Source organism: Lacerta agilis, chromosome 2, assembly GCF_009819535.1.
Source record: "Lacerta agilis isolate rLacAgi1 chromosome 2, rLacAgi1.pri, whole genome shotgun sequence".
Taxonomy (NCBI): domain Eukaryota; kingdom Metazoa; phylum Chordata; class Lepidosauria; order Squamata; family Lacertidae; genus Lacerta; species Lacerta agilis.
Genome location: NC_046313.1, coordinates 99,733,043 through 99,760,679, shown reverse-complemented (window position 1 = coordinate 99,760,679; position 27,637 = coordinate 99,733,043). Strand labels below are relative to the sequence as shown.

At 44.9% G+C, this 27,637-nt stretch overlaps 1 protein-coding gene across 1 annotated transcript in view; it reads right to left on the bottom strand.

The window, feature by feature from the left end:
* Positions 1-9,677: 9,677 nt before the first annotated feature.
* The window catches only part of FHIT (fragile histidine triad diadenosine triphosphatase), a 633,148-nt gene continuing 615,188 nt past the window's right edge, over positions 9,678-27,637 (bottom strand). Inside the window, exons 5-6 of the mRNA XM_033141324.1 lie at positions 19,460-19,570; positions 9,678-9,970 (exon numbers count right to left, since the gene is read on the bottom strand). Of these exons, the coding sequence (XP_032997215.1) occupies positions 19,469-19,570 (102 nt within the window). The 3' untranslated portion in view covers positions 9,678-9,970; positions 19,460-19,468. The remainder of the gene's footprint in view (positions 9,971-19,459; positions 19,571-27,637) is intronic.

Genomic DNA, 27,637 nt, shown 5'->3' with positions numbered 1-27,637 from the left:
AAGAGCAATTACTAAAAACTTTCAAAAAGTTAAAGTAACGATAGATTAAAAACTAATCGAAACTTGCGTTGAGTTTCAAAGCATTTGGGTAGGCTAAAGAAGAATTCCTTTTGGAAGGTGCCGAAAAGACTACAGTGAAGACGCCTGGTGGATATCAATAGGCAGGGAGTTCCAAACTGTAGGTGCTGCCCGACTAAAAGATTAACCTCTTACAAATGCAGAACGGGTATTATGTGGCATCTGTGGCAGTGGCAGGTCTGCTGAGTGAAGTAGCGGATTGGGCATATATGGGGCTAAGGTAAATATCCTCTTGGGTAAACATCCTCACCTGAAGGAGGAACGGGAAGATCAGCAGTGGCAGGCAAACTGACTTCCAGAGAAGCTTGTTTGCTGCTGCTGCTCAGCTTCTGATTGAGGAACCCCTGGCGAACCTTTGCAGACCCCCGAGCTCCCCAGAACACAGCATGACAACTGCTGCTCTTAAAAAGAAACACGCATCGGTCTGGGGAGCTCCCAGGGAGGGGGGACAATGTGTCCTTGAAAGAGCGCAGAGTGCTCTGGCTCCCAGTCATGAGCTAGAATGCCACAGCACCACTTAAAATATCTCTGCTAGAGCATCCATTTAATTACGGTGATTGCGAAGATCATTAATGGTGATGAAAATGCCACTTATTTTTAATTGAATACATGGAACATGTTCGGAAGAATAAGAAAGGGAAAGGTGGGAGCGGTTTGGGGGGGTGGGCAGGGAATCCCCTCCGGCATTCTGACCTTTGCTGTAAGTGAAGTGTTAGAGTAATGTAATCTCTGCGGAGAGTCTGGGAAAGGCAATGCGAAGGAGGGGGAACGTCCGTTACCGCTAATGGGAGTCACCCATGTAGAGCCCTGGCATGCCACAGAGATAATAGCCTGCTTGGCGTCCAATTAGTTTGCTTCTGCACAACCATTGTTCACGCTGGGAAAGGTGGGTGCAGGGGGGAAGCAACGAGCTGCATACCATCAAATGCCAGGTAACACACACACACACACACACATGGCTCTCACCCGCTCTGCCAATGTAGGGAGAGAACACCCACAGCAATTGTCCCTCCCCCCCCCCATGTTATAGGCGTTGCGCCGATAAGTCTTGTCAGAATTGTCTGCACTGGTGTGTGTCTTCAGAAGGCTTTGCATCTTCTACTAGGATACTGCACGGTGCAGAATCCACTTTAGTTCTCTGGCACAGGTATCATATTCAGTATATACAGGGTGTGGATTGTGTGTGCGTGTGCGCAGGCACTGTGGTCTAAACCACTGAGTCTTTGGGGCTTGCCGATCGGAAGGTTGGTGGTTCGAATCCCCGTGATGGGGTGAGCTCCTGTTTCTCTATCCCAGCTCCTGTCAACCCAGCAGTTCCCTAACAGTTTGAAAGCATGCCAGTGTGAGTAGATAAATAGGTACCGCTGTGGTGGGAAGGTAAACGGCGTTTCCATGTGCTCTGGCTTCCATCACAGTGTTCTGGCCACACGACCCGGAAAGCTGTCTGTGGACAAATGCCAGCTCCCTCGGCCTGAAAACGAGATGAGCGCCACACCCCATGGTCGCCATGGTGTGTGTGTGTGTATTTGTGTTAGAAATATTTCCTACCCAGCTCCTAATGTTGACCCTGACTCCTCCTCTCACACAGACTGAAATGCACCTCAGCCGCTTTCAATAGGAGACACAGGAAATGGACCCTTAGGCCACATTCACAACATAAATTTAGTTACAGGTAGTTAGCCGTGTTGGTCTGCCATAGTTGAAACAAAATAAATAAATAAACAAATCCTTCCAGTAGCACCTTGGAGACCAACTAAGTTTGTTATTGGTATGAGCTTTCGTGTGCATCCAGGACTGTTCCCAGGAAAATAGGGACACTTGGAGGGTCTGGGGGAGAGGTGAGAATGGGTTAGATAGGCCAGGAGTCTTACCTCCACTTAAGTTCAGTTCTGCTCTGGAAGCTGCTGGCGCAGCAGCGTCAGATATTGATGGATAAAAGTGGAACGGCTCATTTTGAGGTTTGTTAGAGATGTCAAAGAGGAGAGAGAGTGGAAGTCAAAATAAGGAGCGCCGCTTTATTCTCGTAAAGAGGCCCTCAGAAGGTTCAGGGCTCAGTTTCCCATCCCAGCCCTCAGCAACATCAATTACTCCTTTGACTACGACAAGGTTTTCCATTCCAGCCCACAAGCGCACCCGCAGTAGCCTCTGGCATTACAGCAATGTGTGGAAAGACACTTTAGAGCAGTTCATTTTCCGTCAGTCAACTCGCAGGCTAAGGAATATCAAGGCAGCAACATGACAAGAGTTCCATTTCAATATCTTTGCTCTTGATAAGATAATCCCAGGGGAGCGCGGGTGATCAAATATTTACATGCTGCGCACAGCGGCACGGCCTCTTGTAAGTCTGACGACCCCAAATTATATTGCGCCAACAGTAATGGGGGTTACGCAAAAGGGGTGGAGGTGGGGGTGCGCAAGGCACAAGATCCAAAATTAAAGCCAACTCTTTCTTCCCTGGTGAGAGAGGAAGACGGGAAGAGAGCTGTCTGGTTTACAAACATTAAGAGCCACTCAGATAAGCTCAATGTTCTCAGTGTATTCAGTCTTCTGAGGCAAGGGTGGAGAACCTCAGGTCAGGAGGGGGAAGGCAAATGTGGTCATCCAAGCCTTTTTGTCTGGCCCACAGGAGTCTTCTCAGGTCACCCACCCACCCTGACTACACACACACACACACACACAAGTGTTTTCGCTTGGCTGCAATGTGTCCTTGAACGCTGCTGCTCTTGCCAGAGATGGAAAGAAGATGAAGTCCATAGCGGAGAAGAATGGCAGATCAAGTTGATGGATTATGCCAAAATGTCTAAAATGACGGGAAGAATCAGAAATCAGGAAGACCAAAATTGTAATAAGGAATGGAGGAAATTTATAACTTATCTTAAAGACCATTGTAAACAGTCAAAATCGTTAGTGGGATTGGAGTATCACTTGTAGTTTAATGGTGAATTTTTGGATACAATGGAGAGATAAAAGATTTGGATTATTATAAAAGGTGCAGGAGGAAATGATTAACAGTAGGACCCATAAAGGGGAGGAGGGAAGTCCAAGAGATCCCTTGGAATCTTGTTTTTATGTTGTATGTTGGATATGTATGTGACTATAAAATTTTAATCTGAAGAACAAAATAAATATTTTTTTCGGCTCTTGCCTCTTGGACTGTGCGGATGTGTGTAGAAACTGGACTACTGTACAAAAGTACAATTTTGCATTGCTACTTGACCCATTTGTACCTCTGGCCCCACCCTCTACCACTGGCATGGGGCCCCTGGAAGGAAAAAGGTTCCCTGCCACTGCCACAATGTATTAGCGTCCTGAACCACAGAAGGCTTTATAGGTTTAAACCAGCACTTAAAACCGGGGTGAGAACCATATTGGGAGTTCAGTGCAACTGGGTCATAGTTGGTGCAATATATTCATAGTCGCCGAATTCCGCACCAGCTGTTGTTTCCAAATCATCTTCAAAAGGAAGCCCCGTTCACAAGGCATTGTAGTAATCTAGCCATGAGGTCATCAAAGCTTAGACTACTGTTGCTAGGTTCTTCATGTACAGATAGGGTGACAACTGGGCCACTTGCACTTCAAGTGACAGTAATGGATCCCTGAGTATACCCAAGCAAGGAACTGGATCATTCAATGGGGGAGTGAGGCCCCTTCCAGAACTGGTTGGGCAGTGAAACTACCTACTCACAGCATCTCTGGACTGAGCTTCAGTTTGTTAGCCTTTATCTAGTCTATTATAGCAGCCAGACACTGTACTGTACTTACAGTATTGTTGGATCAGCAGCATTCTGGACACCTGAAACTGACCTGCTACAGGAAGTTGGGTGGTGTAAAATTTAAATAATGATGATGATGATGATGATGATGATGGAATTCAAGTCCTGGTGGATGCAGGTGATTTTATCCTTAAGGTGCTTTGCAGCAACCCACCACTACATTGAGCTGTAAAGCTTTACGTGGCTCAGGACCCCAATATTTCAAGAACTGCCTCTCCCCATAGGAACTGCCCCAGACTCTGCAATCATCACCCAAGGCCCTTCTTCTTGTGCCCCTTCCACGAGAGGTCCGGAGGGTGGGAACACAAGAACGAGCCTTTTCCGTGGTGGCTCCCATTTGTGGAATAGGGAGGCTCACCTGGGGCCATGGTTGCATATCTTCAGGCACCAGGCAACATTCCTTTTTCACCTGGCCTTTGGCTTTTAATTATCTATGGCCTTTTAGAGTGGGTATGGTGTTTTAATGTATACTTTAAAAGTATATTTTAATCCATGTTTCTGGTTTTAATGCATGCGGTTTTTTTTGTAAGTCAGTTTGAGTTGCCACAGCAAAAAAGTGGCTTCTTCTTCTTCTTCTTCTTCTTCTTCTTCTTCTTCTTCTTCTTCTTCTTTTTCTTTTTCTTCTTCTTATTGTTATTATTATTATTATTATTATTATTATTATTATTATTATTATTATATAATTAGGATCAGCATGTAATAAAATCCAGATTACCTGAAAGAGCTCTGCTGGACGACACAAAGAGGATGCAGTGGAGATGTTGCATTTCAGACTAACCCAAATTCCATTAAACCCTACTCATGCTCACTGGCCAGTTTTTCTAGCTAGTTGAAACAGAAATCCTCACATTTTTTAATGCAGGACTAGAGGGAGGAAACAAATCATTCATCTGTGGTAATCAAGAGCATCATTCTGCTGTCTTGGATACCTAAGGGATAGGCTGGCTGAACACTCACCAGCCATCAAAATTGCTCAGAGAACCCAATAAAGCCTTGCTACAGAATAAAATAATGAGTTTGAAATCTATAAAGAGATAAAAAGGTACAAAATGAGAGTAATTGCAGTGATACACCAAGTTCCGGTTCACAATGTAAAGCTATCTCAGAAGGCTGCACTGCATGCTCTTTGAGAATGTCAATACGAACTGATCTGACCCACACCTTCCAGATTAATGTTCAGATCCATCAGATTTCACAACTTCTTTGAATATTGCAGTGCAGCTCTGGTTTGTTGCAAGGAAAAAAATAACTACAAAAGGAGAATTATCTGGATGCCAAGATCGATGTTTAGAGCAAGTACTCTTCGGTGAGTGAGCCCTAGCAGAGATTTAAAATAACAAAATATGCAGAAAAGCACCACTTGGAAATATAGTCTGTTAGACTTTTAAAATATGCCCTTGCGAGTTGCTTCCAAAGTTTCCCTCTTCCCCTGGCATAGAAAAAGACCAAAAATTTGGTAAGTTTAAAAAAATGGTTTACTTACAAACTCTCCAAAGGTCAGATTCATGTGCTTTAGAATAGGTTGCACAGGCAGTAAAACTTGGCTTAGTTAGAGTGGTGAAATTTCTTAAATTATTGTCATGGGAACTCAAGAGAGGCTTGTTACAGCCATGCGGTCTGAGCTGCAGCAAGCAGCTCAGTCCTCCTCACATGCTTAGCTTCTCAGGTAGATTGGGGGGGGGGGGGCAAAGGCTTGTATTACCTAGTCCCTCCCAAGGTGAATGGCTAAGCAGGACAGCTTACTCTATGGTCTTAACCCTTTCATGCATCAATTGGACTTAAGCGTGCTAGTTATATGAGGCTGGTCATCCCACAGTTCTCACCTCAAAAAAAAAATGTATCAACGTGCATTTAAAATTCCTAATATGTTTGGAAATGCATAAGAACATAATAAGAGCTCACTGGATTAGGCCAATGGTCCATTTAGTCCAGCATCTTTTCCTCACAGTGGCTAGCCAGAAGCCTGTGGGAAGCCCGCAAGCAGGACACAAGTCCAACTGTGCCGTGGGGGTAGAACATACAGTAGCAATTGTGGTTAGTATCCATTGCCTGCTTTATCTTTCATGAATCTGTCCAATCCTCTTTTAAAGCCAAGGGAGTTGGTGGCCATCATTACCTCCTGTGGCAGTGAGTCCCAGAGTTTAACTGTGATGTGTGAGATGCACTTTATTTTACCTGTCCTGAATCTTCCAACATTCAGCTTCACTGGATGTCCATGAGACCTAGTGTTATGGCGGGGACGGGGGGTCGGGGGGGGGACTTTTCGCTATCCACCTTCTCCATGCCATGCACAACTTTATCATGTCGCTTCTTACCTGCCTTGTCTCTAAACTAATAAGCCCCAAATGCTGAAGTTTTTCAGGCACCAATTCCTAAGCAGTTGTTTTTGCAATGACCACATCCGACAATATGTATTTAATGTAACTTTTCCTTCTTAGAAAATGATAATAATCTCAGATTCTAGGCTGCATCAAAAGAAGTATAGTGTCCAGATCAAGGGAAGTAATAGACCCACTGTATTCTGCCTTGGTCAGACCACACCTGAAATACTGTGTCCAGTTCTGGGCACCACAATTTAAGAAGGATGTTGACAAGCTGGAACGCGTGCAGAGGAGGGCAACCAAGACGATCAAGGGTCTGGAAACCAAGCCTTACAAGGAACGGTTGAAGGAGCTAAGTATGTTTAGCCTGGAAAAGAGGAGACTGAGAGGAGATATGATAGCCACCTTCAAATATCTTAAGGGCTGTCACTTGGAGGAGGGAACATGCTTGTTTTCTCCTGCTCTGGAGAGTAGGACTCGAGGCAATGGCTTCAAGTTTCAAGGAGATTCCAGCTAAATATCAGGAAGTACTTTCTGACAGTCTAAGAGTTGTTAGACAGTGGTACAGATTCCCACTAGATGTGGTGGACACTCTTTCCTTGGAGTTTTTAAAGCAGTGTTTGGATGGTCATCTGTCATGCATGATCTAGTTGAGATTCCTGCATTGGAAGGGGTTGGGCTAGAAGGCCCATGGGGTCCCTTCCAACTCTACAATTCTATGATCCTCCAACCACTCACTACTGTACACATAAATTAAAATATGGTTCTAAGAGGTGGAAACAGAATGGACTTGGGAAAGCAAACACCAGGCTAGGATGACACGGGCTGCAAACAGAGCGATCCCTCCATCCTTACTGGCCCCTTTGTGGCAATGAAAAGAATCCTGCAGTTCACCTCTAAATTCCTCTGCTGCTTCATTGGTTGACCTTAAAAATGCTGCTGCTCCAGCTCCCTACTTGCATTTCTTGTCCAGGCAGCCCATCTCTGGAAACGCAGAAGAGAACTTCAGTGTGTGCAGTGACAGCCCTGTATTTATAGCAGCAGGGTGCTCTCAATGGAGAGCGGAGAAATTGCAAAGAGGGGGTGATTTTTGAATTCACTTGAAATGACTCTGTGTTGCCCTTGATTAAGAGACGTGGTCTTTCCCTCCCCTGCGCCTCCTTCTGCTTCTCCGCAGGAAGCCCGTTAACTACCCCAAGCAGCTCAAAGGCATGCCCGGCTTGATGGATGGGGGATCTGGAGCATTGCCATGTTGGAGGCTTCTTGTCTTTGTGCGAGATTCTGCAAATCTGCCAAGTGATGTCTGCTGCACGTCCCCTCAGCATGAGCCTCCTCTTTCCAACGAGCACAATCGGGTAATGCGGAGCTTTTGTTCCCAAATTAATGTTCAAAGCGGAAAAGTGACAACAGAGTTCGCAAAAGCTCTTGCTTTGAGGAAGAGCTGATCACGGCTGGGCACTCGGAAGCTACGGCTTCTGTTCTTTGCTCGTCTCTGGCCCTTGTGTGCGACTTCAAAGGAGGCGCCTTCTCGGTTTCGTTCTGACCAACTTTGCTTTGGGGAGCTGCAAACAGCACGCTAATTGTTCCCAAAGGGAATGTCGTTTCGCAATCTCCTCCCCAGCTCTTTGAGATGCTTGCTTCTATCTCCCTAGCTCTATATTAGCATTTCCATTATTGGTAGCGTGGCAACCCAAAAGGGGTCCTCCTGGATCCATCTCTGTCACTAGGAGCCCTGGTGGTCTTCGTGACTAGGAGCTCCTTCTACAGACTATGTCTGCTAAAAGAACTGCAACCATCCCTGGATGGGGATAGTATGGCCACTGTGATTCAGGCCTTGGTTTTCCAGGCAGGAGCAACCTGTGGCCCTGTGACTGCTGTGAAATAACTCAGACAACAAAAGGTTGGGTGACATCTTGTTGCATTGGGCAAAAGGCCCTTCTTCTGAGCTACGCCAATAAAACTCAGAGACTAGAGGAGCTAGGAGTCCATTTTGTTTTCTTTATTGCAAAGCAATAAGGGTTACAGTCGAATCATTTCCGCAAGCCTGCAACCCCGCCCAAAGGTCTGGGCAGGGGTATTTATAACATTTCAGACAAAGCATTTCAATTTAACCAATCATATTTCATTACCTCATTTCAGTTTAGTACGCATGTACATTACCTAATCTAATACGCATGCACAATAAGCATTGTTAACTAAACCTTGATTCTCAGAGATTGTTACATTTTCGTTAGTTTGCGTGCATGGGAATCTGTGTTAGGCCTTTGGGCCACTGCTACAATCTGGCCAATTCTTTATCGACCACATCGGTAGATGGAGCAAGGTTTCAGGTTCAATCCCCTTATGAGACAGCTGCATTTCCCTGCATTACAGGGCGGTTGGACCACAAGATCCTACAATTCCATGATTCTACGATATCCTAATTTACCTGGGTTTCTGTTCTCTGTCACCCATCTCCTTTTATTTCCCTTATGCTTTCCCTGCCAGCTTTTGGGTGGGAGAGGGAAAGCCTCTCACAAAGACATCCTCCTGCCTTGCTTGCTAGTTATGTTCGGAGACAGCGAGAGAGAGAGACACGGCCAGTTATTTGCTCTTAAGACGCGAGTTTCACTGTGACAAAAGTTCAAGAACTTGCGCTCGAGAGTTTTCCATATTTCGCCGTGCAGTTATTGAATGCAGGGTAGGCTCCCAGCTCCCAGAGCCTATTTGAAGTAGGTCATCAACTTTCAACAATCCCGACGGCACGGCTGTGGATTTCTTTCGATAGATATTCTGCACTTAATATAAATATTCAGAAACAAAGAGCCACACTCTCATGTGTTTGTTTTGCTGTGGGCTCTTAAGGCTTTCAGTCTCCCAAAGCATCCCTGCTCTGCCTCTGCCTCTGCTGTTTCTTCTTCTTCTTCTTCTTCTTCTTCTTCTTCTTCTTCTTCTTCTTCTTCTTCTTCTTCTTCTTCTTCTTCTTCTTCTTCTTCTTCTTCTTCTTCTTCTTCTTCTTCTTCTTCTTCTTCTCCTCATTTGCAGACACCCTCAGAGTGTTCTTTTTTTATTTGTTTACTTCACTGGGAAGAGGGGGGGGGAGTAGGGGGAAGGGTGAGGAAATTTACAGTTGGAAAAAGCTGTTCGGATACGCCCATTGTCGTGCGATCTCTGTCTCATCTTCGATACCAAATCTTATTTGTCATTTTGTGGAGAAATAAATAAGTCTAAAGCTGCATTATCTCCAAATGTCCAGAGGGCCCCTTCCACAAATGGAAGGGCTCCCTTTGCTGGTGGATCAGAACTCAGCAGAGCCTCCTGCTGGGCAGGCATGGCTCGCTTGTGGACTTCCAGGTACTGTTGGATTTCAACTCCTATCAATCCAAGCCAGCATGCCCAATGCTTATAGGTGATCGGAGCTGGAGACTTAAGAGTATCTGGAGGGCTGCAACTTCACAATGCCTAATAAAAAGATATCTTTTAAAAAAAAACAACCCAGAGAAACTATTTATTTTATTAATGCTTTATTTGTTTTCGGCCAAGGAACAGATTATTATTATTTTTTATTTTCATAGAAAATTAAAGCAACAACTTCAATGCATTCTCTGCGATATGCAAACTATCAAGCATCTTTGCCGAAACAACCCTTAGGTGAGGTTAATAAAGCGTCCTGTGAAAGAATCCAGCATCTCTGCAGAATATATTGACATCTCCTGAGCTTTAGGTCCCGGAAAGATTGGGGTTTGCAGGGAGGGAGGGCATCTGGTTTCCTCCATTGTCTTCTGCCTCAGCCAGACTTCGCCAAAGGTGCTTTGTTGCCTGATTAGACATAAAAAATAAGATGTTTTGTCAAATGCAGTAACATTTTGTGCCTTACGTGAGCAAGGCAAAAGCTATGAGATTAAGCAATCAGCCAGCTCTCATTAGCATTTATCCAAGACAGAATCGTGATTGTGAAGGAGAAAAAGAAATCGGCAGGGCGAAGATATGAGAGCCGCATTCTGACATTATCTATGCATAGCAGGTTAATGTGGAGTGCAGACCCGCCTCTAGTCCACCCCCAAAGTTGTAGTTCACTGGCACCCCAACCTACATGTGAGTAGCTGAATGTGTGTAGGTGTCCCATGCACTCAAGGGTCCCATTGTGCACAAGTGCCCCTTTGAAGGTGCTCAAGGGTGGGTGGCCAGATGTGAGGGCTAACATCATGCATAACAGGAAGTCAGGATTTGCTACACATAGATTATGCCCGAACTGTGTTGGTGTTGGTTCTTGATTCTCAGGCAGTTTTCAAGGAACCTGTGACCCTCCAGATATTGTTGAACTGAGCATTGGCCATGCTGGCTGGGACTGATGGGTGCTCAACAACATTTGGAGAGTCACAGGTTCCCTTTCTTTCCCAGGATAACTACATGGCAGAGTGGCCAGTGCTGGCAGTGTCAGCAGCCACTGGGAATTTGCCAGGGATTGTTATGCAGCTCAGCTTTCCACCATGCAATAGTTATGATAACCACTTGTGGTTTCATCCTTGCAGAAAACAGGTACTGCAACCCCATCAGCTCTTTCGGATATAAAAGTGGGTCCTACTGCCTGCCCGCTCGCTATCTGAAAACTCACTTATCTGCATGTAAAGAATTATGCCCAGACCTTGCTAGAAGCTTTGCAGATTCAGATATCCCAACAGCTGGCTTCCTTACTTCCTTGTTTGTTTGTTTGTTTGTTTGTTTGTTTGTTTGTTTTGCTGATCGGCAACAGCCATTTTCAGGAGAAAACCATAGAGAGAGTGGCAAGATTGGATGAAACAGAGAGCAGGATAGAGAAGTCAAATCTGTTTGTGTCCCCCCTCTCTTTTGCTGATTGGTTTCTTCTTTCCATGGAGAGAGATCGAGCCAATCCAGCACCAGAAATATTTCCATAGGAAAGAGTGGAAATCATAGACTCGTGAAGCGAATGTTTGCCTAACAAATGGTTCCCACAGAAAGCATTGTGGGACCTGCATGTATGCTAAAGGGGTGTGGAATGTCAGGCCTGTAGGCTAAATGCGGCCCTCCAAGCCTCTCTAAGTGGACCTCAGGACTCCAACACACTCTCCAGCCACGCAACACCCCAGCCTTGCTTTTCACCCTCCTTGATTGTTATCTATATATCTATATAATAGGGAGTGGGTGGCACTGTGGTCTAAACCACTGAGTCTCTTGGGCTTGCCGATCAGAAGGTTCGTGGTTTGAATCCGCACGATGAGGTGAGTTCCTGTTGCCCTGTCCCAGCTTCTGCCAACCTAGCAGTTCTAAAGCACACAAGTGTGAGTAGATAAATAGGTACTGCTGCGGCAGGAAGGTAAACGGCATTTCTGTGCACTCTGGCACTCGCCATGGTGTCCCATTGTGCCAGAAGCGGTTTAGTCATGCTGACCACATGACCTGGAAAGCTGTCGGTGGCCTGAAAAGTGAGATGAGTGCCACACCCCATAGTCGCCTTTGACTGGACTTAACTGTCCAGGGGTCCTTTACCTTTCTTTCTTTCTTTTTTACATTTTATGCCAATGGGTCTGTCTGCAATGTGGTTGTGGAAGGATTGGATTTGATGTGTTGGGCTTCCTGGAGCATGCATTCTTTCCCTTATACCGTACTGGCCTGAATATAAGCTGCACTTTCCCCCCAAATTCCAACCGTGAAAAGTTAAGGTGCGGCTTACAAAAACTGGCTTTTACGATATCGCTGCTGAAACAGACATACGGTAATACGGAACCAAAAAATGTTTTGCTGCCGATCTGCGATCTTGAGTGCCTGCGGAATTGTAGCAATTGAATAGTGATTTGCGATTTTAGCGATTGTACGGTAACTTTGGTGGGCTTGCAAGTTCAAAGGCTTAAACTGGCTCGGAGTTACAATTCTACCAACCGCAGCGATTTTCAGCCTGTAACCCAATTTTAAGGGAGCAGCTTATATTCGGGTATTGTCTCTCTCTCTCCCCCCTTGAATTTTAAAGGTGCGGTTTATTTGCGGGTGCGGCTTACATCTGGGCCAATACAGTATATCGATCTATCTATCTATCTATCTATCTATCTATCTATCTATCTATCTATCTATCTATCTATCTATCATCTATCGATAAATAGATAGATGCAAGGCCAGAGATATAAGAAGAAAGTTATAGTTTGATTGCCATGTTTGGAAGCTCTCCATTGAACAACTGTGTGCTCCTGTGTAGCTAATGTTATTGCATGTTCATTGAGCTGGATTTGGGAGGGGAAAGTGGGAAGGTGGGATTTTACTCAGAGACACCACGGCACAGCACTAAGCGTGACAGTCCTATGGGGAACAGAGTGCCCATACACATAACAGAATTTATTATTATTATTATTATCTGGGTGAAGTAATTGCATTTCCCTCTTACATGCTTATATTTCTGCTTGAGGTATGGATTTTCCCACCCACTCATCCCAGCCTTCCTTTCCACCCACCACCTCACTTTCAGCACGTTACTTGTAGAGTTTTTTTTTAGATTTCACCACCGCCAGGTTCTGTTTGTCTACAAACCTTCTGCCAATATTATATTTCCCTGGAATTCACTTGAAAAGGAGGGGGCGGGAAAATATTACTCCTTATTTACTTGTTTCTTACTACTGTGAGAAAACTCATTTTAGAGAAGAAACCCATTCCTGAAATGTGATGCTGGGCTGCTTTCCATTCTCCGCTTTCCATACTGTTTTATTTTATTTTATTTTTAAAAAGCCAATCATTAAAACTGCTTACGGGAAGAAAACACTTTGTCTCTGTTTTGTGCTACTGACAGATGTGGTTCTTGTTCTGTTTTGCTTATTAAGGTGACCTTCAGAAAACATATTTCTTCTGGAGCGAGCAGATTTGCTTTCTCATCTCTCGCAACGGAGGAGATCCACGCAGGAGTCAGCTGCCGCTGTAGCTGCTTCATAATTAATGGTTCTTACGGCTGGCTGAGTGGGTGATATAATGAATAGCACTTAAGGCTTGGAGTGTGTCAAAATCCACAGCTGATTACCAAAATGCGTATTTGTGCAAGGATTATATGCAAACAGTTCCTGAGTGCAGTCGCAGCCGGTTCACGCAGATCGATTGCATCTAGCAAGAGAGAGGCCCCTTTGCGGCTCTGGCACGGGATGACGGTGCTCCCAAGGTCCTCCGTGGCATTATCCTTCAAATCAGGGACATTTGGTGCCAACTATCCCAGGTGCACGTGCATGTGTGAAAGGTAACAGTCAAGCATCTTTCCCAAGGTAGACACACCTGGCAAAACTCCCAAAGCTGAATTTCAGAAGTTGAGGGAACACCACCTATTCACATGGGCTTTTGTTGTTTAGTCGTTTAGTCGTGTCCGACTCTTCGTGACCCCATGGACCAGAGCACGCCAGGCACGCCTATCTTTCACTGCCTTCCGCAGTTTGGCCAAACTCATGCCAGTCGCTTCGAGAACACTGTCCAACCATCTCATCCTCTGTCGTCCCCTTCTCCTTGTGCCCTCCATCTTTCCCAACATCAGGGTCTTTTCTATGGAGTCTTCTCTTCTCATGAGGTGGCCAAAGTATTGGAGCCTCAGCTTCAGGACCTGTCCTTCCAGTGAGCACTCAGGGCTGATTTCCTTCAGAATGGATAGGTTTGATCCATTTAACCAAATCATTGAACCAATCCGTTCAAAGGCTTGAGTCTAATGTGGCAAGATTGGAGTTCTGGGCATGTGCATCTCCTCTCCCCGCATCCCTGCCCCTGCAAATATACTTTGGATGACTCCCCCAACCGTCTGGAGCAGATTGGATACCTGCAGGGAACAGGAGGTTCCACTGTGTCAGCGGGTGTCTGCTGCTTGAGTTGGACAAAGCTTTTGGCTCTATAAAGTGCCCTGATAGATCAGAGTGAAATTTCTGTGTGTGTGTTTTTAATATATATATATTTTAAAAAACTGCAGGAACATGAGAACATCAAAACGTTTATCTCGCTAATGAGACGCCCGATTCCCACAATGCTAGGAATCTGCACACATCTGAAAAGCAGTCTGCAGCTGTAAATGTGGCCTGTTAACTGCTGCCTTCTAAATGACCCTCTCATGCGAGCTTACTTTACACATCAGTTTGCACAACAGAAGTGCCAGCGCTGGCAATTACATGCCGCCTTATGGCTTAATGCATCATAAATATAATAGCTGCACATTTTGGCCGGATGGGAACTAGGTGGCAGCATCTGGCTTGCAACCAAGTTTTAAATGCCTTAAGTCCTACATATCGTACAGCCTGATCCCCTAAACCCTAGTTGCTAAAGCAGCAGCTAATGGGATCTGGGTAGCAGCGTGAGCAAAAGATGATGGGCAGCCGAAGCAGAGTTCTCTTTTCTCAAGGTAACATTTCTGCTGCAAGGAAATTTGAAGATCCATTGCCAAGCATTGAGGAAATGAAAACACAGTCCTCCTCCCCAGGCACGTGTGAATGTTGCATACGCTGCCAGTGTCGCAGCTACCTACTGGATAGTATCTGTGACATTGCTAGGGACCCATACATAAACTCCCTTGGTATACCCTTTTAACGTCTCAACTATTGTTTAATCTTTCCTGCAAGCATAGACAAGCTCATCTAGCCCTGTGTGTGTGCACAAATGTACAATAGCAAAGCTTCCAAGCTCGATGCAACATTTTTCTTCTAAAGAAAAAGCTGAGTGTCAGGCATTGCCTGCTGGATCATGCCAATGGCCCATCTAGTCCAGCATCCTGTTCTCACAGTAGCCAACCAGCTGAGTAATGTCAGAAAGCAGGGAAAAGACTTATTTGTTGCTCCCAAAGCAAAAGGCTCCCCCCCCTCTCTCCAACTCAATCCGCTAGGTACCCATCTTCCATTGATGATTTGCAACATTCCTGTCATGCAGTTCTGACGCTGGCTCAGAACAAGTTATCTTCCCATACAATTATTGGCCTTACAGGGTCAGCTCAACAGGGCCAGATTAGCCGGCCAATTGTGCCACTTATTTAACAAGCTTTCGCTGTGAACAATGGGATCACAAAATGAGAAATCACATTGTAATGAAAATATATATATATATATATATATATATATATATATATATATATATCCCCCAAACCTTCTCTCAATTGCAATTTCTCTTTCCTCCCATTAACACATTCAAGCGCCAGCACTTACAAAGCCTTCCAGGTCAAGAAGGTCTTGAGGAACTGCAGATTGCTTTCTTTCCCATTAATATGAGCAACGGGGAAGTGGGGGGGGAGTCATTTGAGTATAATAAAGAAGCACTTAATTCTCCCATTTCCCCCCCCCTCTCTGTGAAGCCCTGAATGTGCAATTTGTCCCAACGTTGATTCTGAATTTTATATTGCTCTACTTTCACTCTAGCCCATTGCTAGTGGTGTTCACTGCAAGGGATGGACTGAAACCGGTTTTAGTTTATAGGATTGGAGGTGGCATCTTAGGCTAGGCAGACATGGGGAAAGAAACCAGAAACCGCAGGGCCTTGGGCTTATCCACACTTACCTTTGTGTAGAAGGGATCACTCGGATGTGGAGCTTTAAAGGGCAAACTTGTGCCTTGGAAAAAGTGGGGCAAAAGTTAAGGATGGATAAGCCCTGTGTTTCGTTCTCTCCAATACCTTCGCCGTCCAAAGCAGCTGCCCTCCAGAAGCTTAGGCAACAACCAGTGACAGAGAGCAGAGATGGGGGGAAATCACAGGGTGAGGACACCTGGCAACAAAGGAGGAAGGAACCCTGGCCGAAACATTTAGTTGCAAAGTTGGCTATGACCCTTTCCAAGCAGGCGATCAGCTTCATGTTGCACAGTTTAGAATCAAAACAAAATAAAATAAAAAAATCCTTCCAGTAGCACCTTAGAGACCAACTAAGTTTGTTCTTGGTATGAGCTTTCGTGTGCATGCACACTTCTTCAGATACACTGAGATGGAAGTCACCAAACCCTTAAATACAGTGAGGGAGTGGGGAGGGGTATTACTCAAACGGGTGGTGGGAATGGGTGATCGGCTGATAGGTGTGGAAAACCTGTTGACGACTCTTAACGGCTGCAATTAGTCTTGCAGGGAAGGCAAGGAGTGAGATGGCTAAAGATAGCTTTGTCGTGTATAATGAGATAAGAATCCAATGTCTTTGTTCAGACCAGGTTTCTCCATGGTTTTAAGTTTGGTGATTAGTTGCAATTCAGCCACTTCTCTTTCCAGTGTATTTCTGAAATTCCTTTGTATTAAGACAGCTACTTTGAGATCTTTTATAGAATGTCCTGGGAGACTGAAGTGTTCTCCTACTGGTTTCTCTGTCTTGTGATTCCTGATATCAGATTTATGTCCATTTATCATGTGCATTAGTTTAGAATCATGTGCATTATTCTCTCAACATAGGATGTCCCCTTGCCTGGCTTAGGCCACATTAACGCCATACATTTAAAGCATGATGATACCACGGCTTCCTCCAAAGAATTCTGGGATCTGTAGTTTGTTAAGGGGGCTGAGAGTTGCTAGGAGACACCTCCACCCCCTCGCAGAGCTACAATTCTACAAAGTGGTTTTAATGATTAATCCCTCTTCTCAGCAAACTCTTGAGAATCATACCTCTGTGAGGGCCATTTGGGCTTCCAATGGCAGAGATGGATCTAGAATAGGCATAGGCAAACTCGGCCCTCCAGATGTTTTGGGACTACAACTCCCATCATCCCTGACCACTGGTCCTGTTGGCTAGGGATAATAGGAGTTGTAGGCCAAAAACTTCTTTGCCTATGTCTGACCTAGAAACACCCAAAGCTGTGTACCTGCTTCCTCAGAAGTAGGGCGACTTCTTCCAGAACAGGAAAATGACCCATTTCCTGAACTTTTTTCTCTCTCACAACCAGGATTCTCATCCAGCCCACCACTGTCACCCAGTCCCTGCACAGCCATAACTATTCGTTTTGGAAAGTCACTTTGAGCTTCCTATTTATTTATTTATTTATTAAGCAACTGACTAATGCATACAGTAACAACAACTGATTTCAGATGTTACGGAGTTGGGTGTCATCAGCGTGGTGATGCCACCACGTTCCAAATCCCTTAATGACTGCTCCCAGTGACTTCATGTAGCTGTGAAATGGCACTGAGGGTAATACTGAGCAAGCATGGTGTAGTGGTTAACGTGCTGGACTAGGACCTGAGAGACCAGGGTTCGAATCTCCGCTTGGCCATGACGCTCACTGTCTCTCAGCCCAACCTACCTCACAGTGCTGTGGTGGGGATTAAATGAGGAGGAGAATCATGTATACCACCTTGAGCTCATTGGAGGAAAAAGGCGGGGTATAATTTGATAATGATGATTATGATGGTGTCAGGGACTGGACTGAGGGGGGTGAGACTGAAGAGGAATGGTGGAGACCGACCCCCTCCCTCCTGAACTTTCCAGGGAAGAGGAAGGCAGTATTGAATTACAGCAGTGGTTTGAGGAAGGTCACAGCTCAGAGACAGGTGAACAGAAGCATTCGGAGGTGTTGGGAGAGGAGAAGGGGGAGACAGAGACAGAGCAGCCAGCTGACACATTATCACTGGAGAGCATTTCTGACCCCACCTTCTCCCAGAACCCAACATGCATTGAAAGGACTCAAAGACAATTAGCCCTTGGTGGCTGCCGCAAGGGGAAGTGCTTTTGCTAGGAAAGGAGTGGGAGGAGCTCAGTTGGAGCAACCCCATTAACCCAGTAGGCAGCATACAGAGACCTCTGACTGTGATTATTGAATAAAGACTCAGTAAGAGCTTCCTTGTCTACTTCCTTGGCTGTCTGCCATGAGAGGGGGGGGGAGGATCGGAATTCATTGAAACCTGAAAAATAATGATGATGATAATAATGATAATGATGTGAACTGAGGAAGCCAATAGCAAAATTGCTAGGGGGCCAAAGAACACTCCCCCTGTGCTACTCTTTGGCACCAACCCTGGAGGCAAGAAAGGAACAACTGCCTTCAGTACCCATCCCACAGAGTTGATGACTTTAAAAACCGCCAAGAGACGGAGGAGAAGGTGCAAGGTTGCACTCCCCTTGACTCTCGTCTCTCTTGATAAAGGGTACCCCAGTAGCTATATTTAATTAGCCACGAGGGATGGGAACTGCCGGACCCAGAGCACTGAGATCATGCTGGAGGCATGCATGTTGCAACAGGGGTTTGAGGGGTCCAGCAGTCTGCCCTCAATGGACAATAACCTTTGGACAACCCTGGCATATTCCACTGGATAGTGCATACATTATGATAGGGGGAGCAACAGTGCGCAAAGAAGAGCCTAATGAAGAGGGTTCAACAAACTGAAAAGTACCAAACGGCTCAGGACATGCTGCAATGTTCTGGTCTCTGCAGCAACACAGGTAAATGGTTCGTGAAATTTAGCCAGAGGATCCTCCTAAATTGTGGACTGTCAAAAACGAAACCACCCTGATGATACATTTATCACCCCCTCTTTTGGGGCTCCCTTGAAGAAGAAATATGAAATGGTTTGAAAAGTGCCGGAGAAATGAAAGAACAGCCGGGCTGTCATCATGTCTCTGTCCATCTCGCTGCATCACAAACTGGTCTCAGGGGGCCAATCCGTTTCTATAGGATAGTCTGCCCTTTGGGTCCAAAGGAAGGACATGAAAGCGATGCACTTTTCAGAGGCCTTGCTGGGAAACGGCCTTGCCTTTTAAAATGTCATTCTTTTCCAGAGCAGAGCACCGAGCTCTGCAGTGGGTCTGTTCTGAAAGTGGGAATCAGAATGAAGATTTCAGAGATGGGAAACCCATTAAACGAAAGCTGGCACGGTGGCGGTAATGCCGGAGCAACAGCCCTACGACAAAAACTCGAAGTCACGGGGTGTGATATTATCACAGTGCAGGGGTTGGCGTGTTCTGTCATAAAGCAGGAAGCCTGGGGATGGAGAGGTGCAGTATCTCACACAGGGCCAGACCCAAGACATTTTTGCTGCCTGAGGCAAAGGACAGTTTCATGTACAGAACCAGCCAGGCTAGCACTCAGCACTGCTGATCAGTAGGCCTCCTCCATAACCCCTGAGGGCAGCAAGCTAGTTGAAGGGGAACAGGCAGGCTGCATAACCCATCTATTTCCATCTTCCATACCTTACTGTGTATGAGGGGGGTTGGAGGAAACGCCAAGGCAAGAGGGTGAAAATCATGTTAGATCTTGTGAGCTGCTGTCTCATTACAGCATCATCTCACGTGATCCGCCTGCAGAATTCTAGGGACCGTAACCTTATAATTCTAGGATATGTAAGGTGCTGTATAAACAAAAGGATTACACCAGTCCTTGGCCGGATAATTACCTCATGTTTTCACTTAAAATACTTCTCGAGGCTTGCTGCTTCCACGGCCATTTCGTCGTCAGATCTCCACTTGCTGGGGGAATCCTCCGCCTCTTTATCGTGATGCTGGAGCTGGGGAGGGGAAGGAAGGGATGGAAAGATGAAGAATGAGGTTAATTGGTGCTACCTGGAGACTCCTTTTCAAGGACATTGCAGGTAGGGATGGTAACAGAACTGGAGGAGAGGCACGAGGGTCAGCAAATGTTATGAAGAGGGACGAGCAGATTGCCCACTCGGTTCCATAACAGTTCTATTCCTTCTTTCCTCCAGTTTTCTATTCCTCTCAAGCACTCCTTCCCTGGCAACACCCAGCAATTATTCTTTGGCTACTGACCAACTCACACACCTCATTGGGCAGTTTGGGAGGTTCCTCTGTCAGACATCTCGCTCACGGGTACGGGTCGTGCCATTTTGGCTAAATAAGCAATGGGGCTCATGAACAAGAGAAAATGAATATCGTTCCTTAAATTGATCTCATTCCTTATTCCTCCTGAGTTCCAGCCTAACTTGGAAAATTTCCAGAACTGGTGGTGTGTACCAGCTTGCCTTCAGTTCCCTTGCATCATAGCAATGCACACACATTTCAATAATAATTTATTATTTCTAACCCCCCCCCCCCAAATCGGGCTGGGTTTCCCCAGCCATTTCAAGAACATATGACACACACACACAGTCAAAATTGCATTAACATTGCTTTGTTGCAGAGCTTATCAAAGCACACACATACCTTGTTAGTGCAAAACATGGGTGGGGAACTTCAGGCACAAGAACTGAACGTGGCCCTCAAAGTCTTTCCACCTGGCCCTCACCAGGCCTGTTCCACACCCTTCCCAAGTTTTCTCTTCTAGTTTTCCACATCGGTTTGTTTTTTAAAAGCCTCCATGAAGATTTATCAGCACATTTGTGTCAATTTCATCAAATTTAAACAGCTTTGTGTGCCGTTTTGCCTCATATACAGTTTTGCAAAGCATGTTTTCCTAATATTTTTATTTTCCCTTGCCCAAGATCCCCATCAGGGATCAATGCTGCTGAAAATGGCCTGGTCTGCAGTCCACAGACTGGCAGCTGAGTCTGGGAGCTGCCTGCTTTATTAAATGTCCCATGATTCCCAGAGGTACCTGACATAGCATCACTGCAGCACTGTGGAAAATTTGAAATGTTGACCTGTGGCACACCAGTGTAAGGAGGGGGCCACCTTTGCAGAGGAACCTTTGAACCCAGTGCTGGCCTTCTAGTCCTTTCCTTCCCCTGTGATATCCAGGTATGTTGAAGAGTCTCAGAACACACAGGCCTATCAAAGCCACATCTAGCCCTAGATTTGGGAGGTGGCAGCAATAGTGTACATTTCTGAAATGTGCAGTTCTTGCTGTAAAGAATGAGAAGCAGATATACACACACACACACACACACACAGAGAGAGAGAGAGAGAGAGAGAGAGAGACCCTCTTCATGTGAATCAGTTATTCAACCGCATTGTGCTTTCCTCAAGGGCTTGCAGCCTGAAAGAAGACGAGAAAAGTATGCCATTCTGTAGCACTCTTGATTTTAATAAAATAACACGAGACCCAATTGTGAGCTTGGGTGGAATGTCACACTAGGAGACACGTGTGAGGAAATGAATCCCCTTTCTTCTTCTTTTTTTGCACAAAGAAATATTCAAGGAGCCTCACTGTTTACAAGAGATCAAAAGTGACAGTCGGTGCTTATTCTGCTCAAGCTAAAAGAGGAGGGTAATTAATCAGGAAACTCAAGAAGTCAGACCTTGGTAAGCATCTGCTTGAAGAAGGGCCCATCTTGGAAAGAGTGTGTTTATATATTTATGCTGTGTGGCAAGGAAATACAGTAGGTTGGTTAATGAAAAATAATAATAAAATCTTGGTACTTTCAGATTGCTCAGCACTTTGTATGAAGATTTGATTTCCAGACTTGATCGGTTGGAGGAGACCTTGTATTATTTCTTTATCGGTCTACCCATCCATCCAATTTATATACTGCTTTTCAGATCATATTGCTACCAAAGCGGCTGACAGTCACAATTAAAACCTGGAACCGCCTCATGCTATCAGGAGATGAAAAACACAAAGGGCAAGTTCAACCAATAACAACCAGCTGAAGCCCTGAATGAAAATATACATTTAACTGATGGTAAAAGCACCTAAGAGTTGCCACAGGTCTTACCTGGGGCGAGGCGAGTCTCCTTATCGGGGCTCACTAGCTGCACCCCAAGACCATGTCAGTCTTGATCAACCCAGTCCCCAACCCAGAAATGCCACAATAGGGAGCTTCTGATTCTGTTCTTATTTAATATGGGAGCATCTATATGCATCATTGATGGCTGCAGGATCACACGTTCTACCAAGTGGCTACTTTCACTCCATCCAGATGCAAATTTATAACGAATGTGCTGTTTCTAACCTGAAACTGTTCTTAACCTGAAGTACCACTTTAGCTAATGGGGCCTCCTGCTGCTGCTGTGCCACCGCTGTGCGATTTCTGTTCTCATCCTGAAGCAAAGTTCTTAACCTGAGGTACTGTTTCTGGGTTAGCGGAGTATGTAACCTGAAGCGTCTGCAACCCGAGGTACCACTGTACTTTTAACCCTGTGGCCCTACAAACTGAACATATCCTGCAAATCGGTTAACCATCTTTCCAGATAGATCTGCTTTATATGAACCTTGACAGCACAAGTTCCTCCAAAACTATGATGAGGTGCCCACAGAAGAAATGGGAAACACCCCAGTCATAATTACAGCAGGCGGCTGCGTAGTGAAACTCAGAATAGTAGAGTCTTTCTGTAGGCCGCAAGACCAAGTTTGAGAATCAATTACCATCCCTACAGAGCAGCCTTAGCATCATCAAAGATTGATTGCATTTAAAGGTTAACAGCAGTGTGCCTAAAATAAGAAGAGAAATTATATTGGGCTTAGATTTTCATTTTGAAAACACAGTACTTTTTTTTTTTTTTGGTAAAGAAAAAGGCCGTTTTCATCTTTCCAGATTCCCAGATATTAGCTGAGGTGTAGAACTGGGATGAGGGAATTGAAAAATACCATTAGCATGCACCACTACTTATTTTGTTCTGCCAAGTTAAAACAAACCAACGTATGTCAAATTGCCATTCCATAGAACTCAGCCTCCCTTTTCCCCAAGTTGTAAATCCAGCTATAATCTCTTTGAAATCTCCCTTTAGAAGGAGCATGTTGCATTGAATGAGACAGGCAGAGAAAGCTCGCATCAAGTTATTTAAAAAGAAAAGGAACCTGCCTCCCTATATCAAGTTATTTGTATTGTCTATAAACCAAAAGATCTAAAGGCAGGCAATAACTATTTAATACAGGGATGTTGAACCTCCAAGCCATGAGGGCAAATGCAGCCCTTTCTCATTTCCTTCTGACACCATGCTGCACCTTCATGATCTTCACTGGTTCTCTTTGGCCCAACCTCCTATCTACAGATGGATGAGCCAAGGGGGCGGATTTTTCTATAGCCATATCAACAGTGGCACCAGCAACCAGAAACTATTCTTGTCCTGTGAAAGATATATGATCTATTAATCATACCCATGACTTCCTGGACCAAGAAAACTCAAACCCCAAAACGAAACGGAACAAAATCAGGGAAACAGCCTTAAACAGCAAGGGGGAAATATATGATTTGAATCAACAACACACAACAAAGAAACAGGGTGTGCCTTAAAAAATCCAACGCAAGGCGGGATTAGCCCCAGTTTAGGCTGCTGCACCATCTGTGATCTCTCCTGAAAAGAGACAGCCTAACCACAGTTATCCGTGAACTCACAAAATTGCACTTAGATCACTGCAAAGAGGGACACCCCTTGAAGATGGGACAAAAATTGTAGCTATAGCTTGAAGCCAGCAATATTTGTTGGAACATAGGGAGCTGCCTTATACCCTGTCAAACCATTAATCCATTTGGCATGTCAGGTAGGGAATTTCCCCCTGCCCTACCTGGGGATGCTGGGGGATTGAACCACTGAGCCTTTCCCAATGTACGCGAAAGAATGCTTAGCATTAGCAAGGTGATGGCCTTGTGTGCCTTCAGCCCACACACCTCGCAAGTGTTGGGAAAGGAAAAGAAAAAAAAACTCCACTAGCTGCTGGTCTGTTCTTGAACACAAGCACAACCCAGTGAGCAGGTGCTTACCTGAATGAATGAATGAATGAATGAATCTTTATTTGAGTCAGCCATCGGCCATAGCAATAAATCAACAATACGATATACAAAGAATAAAAATAAAAAGGCAATTATATAAAATACATTTTAGGGTTTTGACTCAATAGTCAAATAGTGGATCTTATTCTGATTGCCCCAGCTAAAAACTTTGCAAACTTTGCTGTCACCTGTTCACCTTGATCTGCCAAGAGAAAGGACACTGTGGCAGTGGTTGGGCGACCTGGAATGGACAATAAAAGAGGGGTGATAATCTCATTCCTCAAGTCTTTATAAAGAGTGCAAGCCAGAAGGGCATGCGCCACCGATTCGGTACTGCCATCTCCACAGGGACATAGGCATTTTTCGTGTGGAATCTGTTGGAATCGCCCCTCAAGTACAGCTGAGGGCAATACATTCAATCTTGCGAGAGTAAAAGCGCGTCTATATTTTAGAATTGCTAGGTTATGCAAATAGGGTGCCAAAGAGTTGAAATGGGAAGGTGGAAAATAGTCATAACATGGGCAAAATTTCTTTATTGTGGCCATGTTGTTCTGATGCTCAATATCATTTAGGCGCTGCAAATTAGACTGTTTGCTTTACTAAAACCCAAAGTGAGTAGCTGTTGTGGTGATAAACCACAAGAGTGAAGTTTCTGAGAGACAATTTTTTGATAGACAATTTTGATAGACAAGATGCCCTATGCATCTTGTGACCGAAGAATCCCTGCCCCCACACCAACATGTCATCATATATCGTACACAGAGTATCCCTAGATGTTGCCGGGGTGGAGGGAAGGGCTGCCATTTTCACCTGCATCTGTTGTAGTGTCAAGCTTTCCACACCCTGATACACAAAATTGGTAGGATTTAGCTTGGTGTCCCTTGCAGCCCAACACGTATATCTACTCTTTTCTGGACTTTCTCCTTTAACTCCCGCACTAAGACAGAACCTCAGTTTTAAAAGCATGAGGCCTGTTGTCTTCCATAACTTGCTTGCCGATTCATTCCACACACCGTTGTAACCCTGTTACATAAAACAGCAGCTCAAGCGACAGTCGCTCCTCTCGCTCAACCATTTTGCAGTTGCATAGAATTTATATGACAAAATTTGCATTCATTTTAAGCCCCTCCCTAAGTGCTGGAGGCAGAAGTTGCCAATGTTACACGCTGAGCCTTTTTACCCTTACTTCCCCCGCCCCGCAAAAAAATAAAATAAAAATCCCCTTTTAATAATGTTACAAGATGGATTTATAACATACCTGGAGCTAATATCAAAATGAAAATGAGTTTTCTGCCAGTGGAACAACAATAATGTGGTTAATTTGCCTACAGCTATTGGATCATATACTCCTTGCTACGGTAGGAAATGGCTTTCTAATGTAACATCGCCACCTAAGCAGGATGAAATCTGCGTAGGAAAATGTAAAAAGGGCACAGCACTATAGCTAGCAGCAAAATTGGGATTTGGAAAAACACAGCACAAATTAAAAGGGTGGGTGGGTGGGTGGGCAGAATATGGAGATATGCTAATAATCCCAGTTTATTGGTCAACAAACAATATATGAGAAGACAGATGGCTTGGTTTCAGCCGTTGCATTTTCACTCCTGAAGTTTGCCTGTCAATAAGAGCTATGTTAACAACAGGGCTGCTTGCGGAAATGCAAAGTAGAACTGAGACAAGTTTTCATTGTTTAGAGGGGAAATGTATCCCACTTTTTAAAATTAAAACACAAGGTAATCCAGAAACAATGCAAAGACACTGCTTAGGAACTCTGGTATCAAGTGGTCTATAAATTACTGAAATCAGTAAATGCAAAACAATTGACAAATAACCCAATGCAAAAATAATAACCAGGTGAATAAAAAAAATGCCGAAGAGCAGTGGGCAACTGTGGGTTGTATCAAGTTCTGATGTTCTGCTTGTGCAGCATACATCCTCTGGCACTATGGAACTTCTCCCTCCTCTCCTCATTAACCATAGTTTATTAAGCCAGAGTTCCTCAATACATTCTTACTGGTGAGCCTGGCTTCTTTTCCAAGTTTGGCATGAGCCAACATTAACAAGAATTCTCTAGTTTGGAAGTAACAGGGAACTCATACAAGATGAAGTGTGCATGCACACGAAAGCTCATACCAAGAACAAACTCAGTTGGTCTCTAAGGTGCTACTGGAAAGAATTTTCTGTTTTGTTTCGAAGATGGGATTTGTGCTGCACAAAGTGAGGAAGAGAGCCCTAAAGGAGGATGCTAGTTTTGGTCCTGATGCTAGTTCATGGTTTCTCAAACCATGGTTTATGAACCTTGGGATGATCATATGATCCAGGCCAATGTGAGGTGTTGTGATTCAAACGGTTCTTCACCACCAAGGAGAGGTGAATATCTGAAAAAGAAGGGGAAGCCAGAAGTTCCTGATTCTTTAGACAGGCAGGGGGGTGCGGCATGGGAAGGCAAAAATCAGCACCTTGTAGAGTGATCAAGGTATGGTTTCAGGACCACGGATAGTGCTGCTGCAGCTGCAGTCAAACATCTGACTCGTCCCAGCAAGTTCCACAATTTTGTAGCAGAGCTAGGTAGTCATGAACTAGAGACCTCACCTACCCCCTGCCAAGTTGTCCCAGCAGGTTGCCTCCCCCTTCCCCAAGAGCCCCCATTTCCTCACCTTTGTATTCATTTAAATGTCTCAAACAAAGAAGGCCACAGAAGTGAAAAGAAGGGAATTTTGCACATCCCTAGTTATGTGCAGTGAGAGATTTTACTTTCTTGGGCTCCATGATCACTGCAGATGGTGACAGCAGTCACGAAATTAAAAGACGCCTGCTTCTTGGGAGGAAAGCAATGACAAACCTAGACAGCATCTTAAAAAGCAGAGACATCACCTTGCCGACAAAGGTCCGTATAGATAAAGCTATGGTTTTCCCAGTAGTAATGTATGGAAGTGAGAGCTGGACCATAAAGAAGACTGATCGCCGAAGAATTGATGCTTTTGAATTATGGTGCTGGAGGAGACTCTTGAGAGTCCCATGGACTGCAAAAAGATCAAACTTATCCATCCATAAAGAAATCAGCCCTGAGTGCTTACTGGAAGAACAGATCCTGAAGTTGAGGCTCCAGTACTTTGGCCACCTCATGAGAAGAGAAGACTCCCTAGAAAAGACCCTGATGTTGGGAAAGATGGAGGGCACAAGGAGAAGGGGACGACAGAGGATGAGATAGTTGGACAGCGTTCTCGAAGCGACTAGCATGAGTTTGGCCAAACTGCAGGAGGCAGTGAAAGATAGGCGTGCCTGGTGTGCTCTGGTCCATGGGGTCACGAAGAGTCAGACATGACTGAACGACTGAACAACAACAAGTTATGTGAAGCCTGGGACACAAGTTATGCGAAGCCTGGGGTATTGTTATAAAACACAAGAGCAGGTTCTCCATGTCTAAGTGGATCACTCTAAAGCCCACTCCAGTTTGTAAAACCTCTTAGTGTTGCCTGCTCCATGGTAGGGAAGTCTCCAGGTAAGAAGTGGAGCCAGATGTTTCCCACAGCTGCCTGGCTGGAGCCTGGACCTAAAATGCCTTATATGAGCATTCATCTACTCACTGGGCCACCTGGAGAATTCTGCATCTTCCAAAATTATGCAGCCAATCATGTTTCTGATCTATATGAAATAAAGTCTCCAAATGTATTATAATCTACTGAATATGCAGACTCCATTCTGTGAATGGTATATATCTCAGATCTTGACCAAATTCCATTTTGGCTCCAGTTGAGATGGTATTCTTGAAAGGAAAGATTAGCTTGGCAAAGGGCTTGCAAACATTTGTAGCAGTGTTATCTGCACCAGAGGATATATCCAGAGGAGAACATGTATAATACCTGGATGCCCTCCAAGCATGCTTTAACTGAGTTGGGCTCATAACAGACTTGGACGGTACAGTCTAATCCCAATGTCATCTTACAGAAGTGTAGGGAAGACATT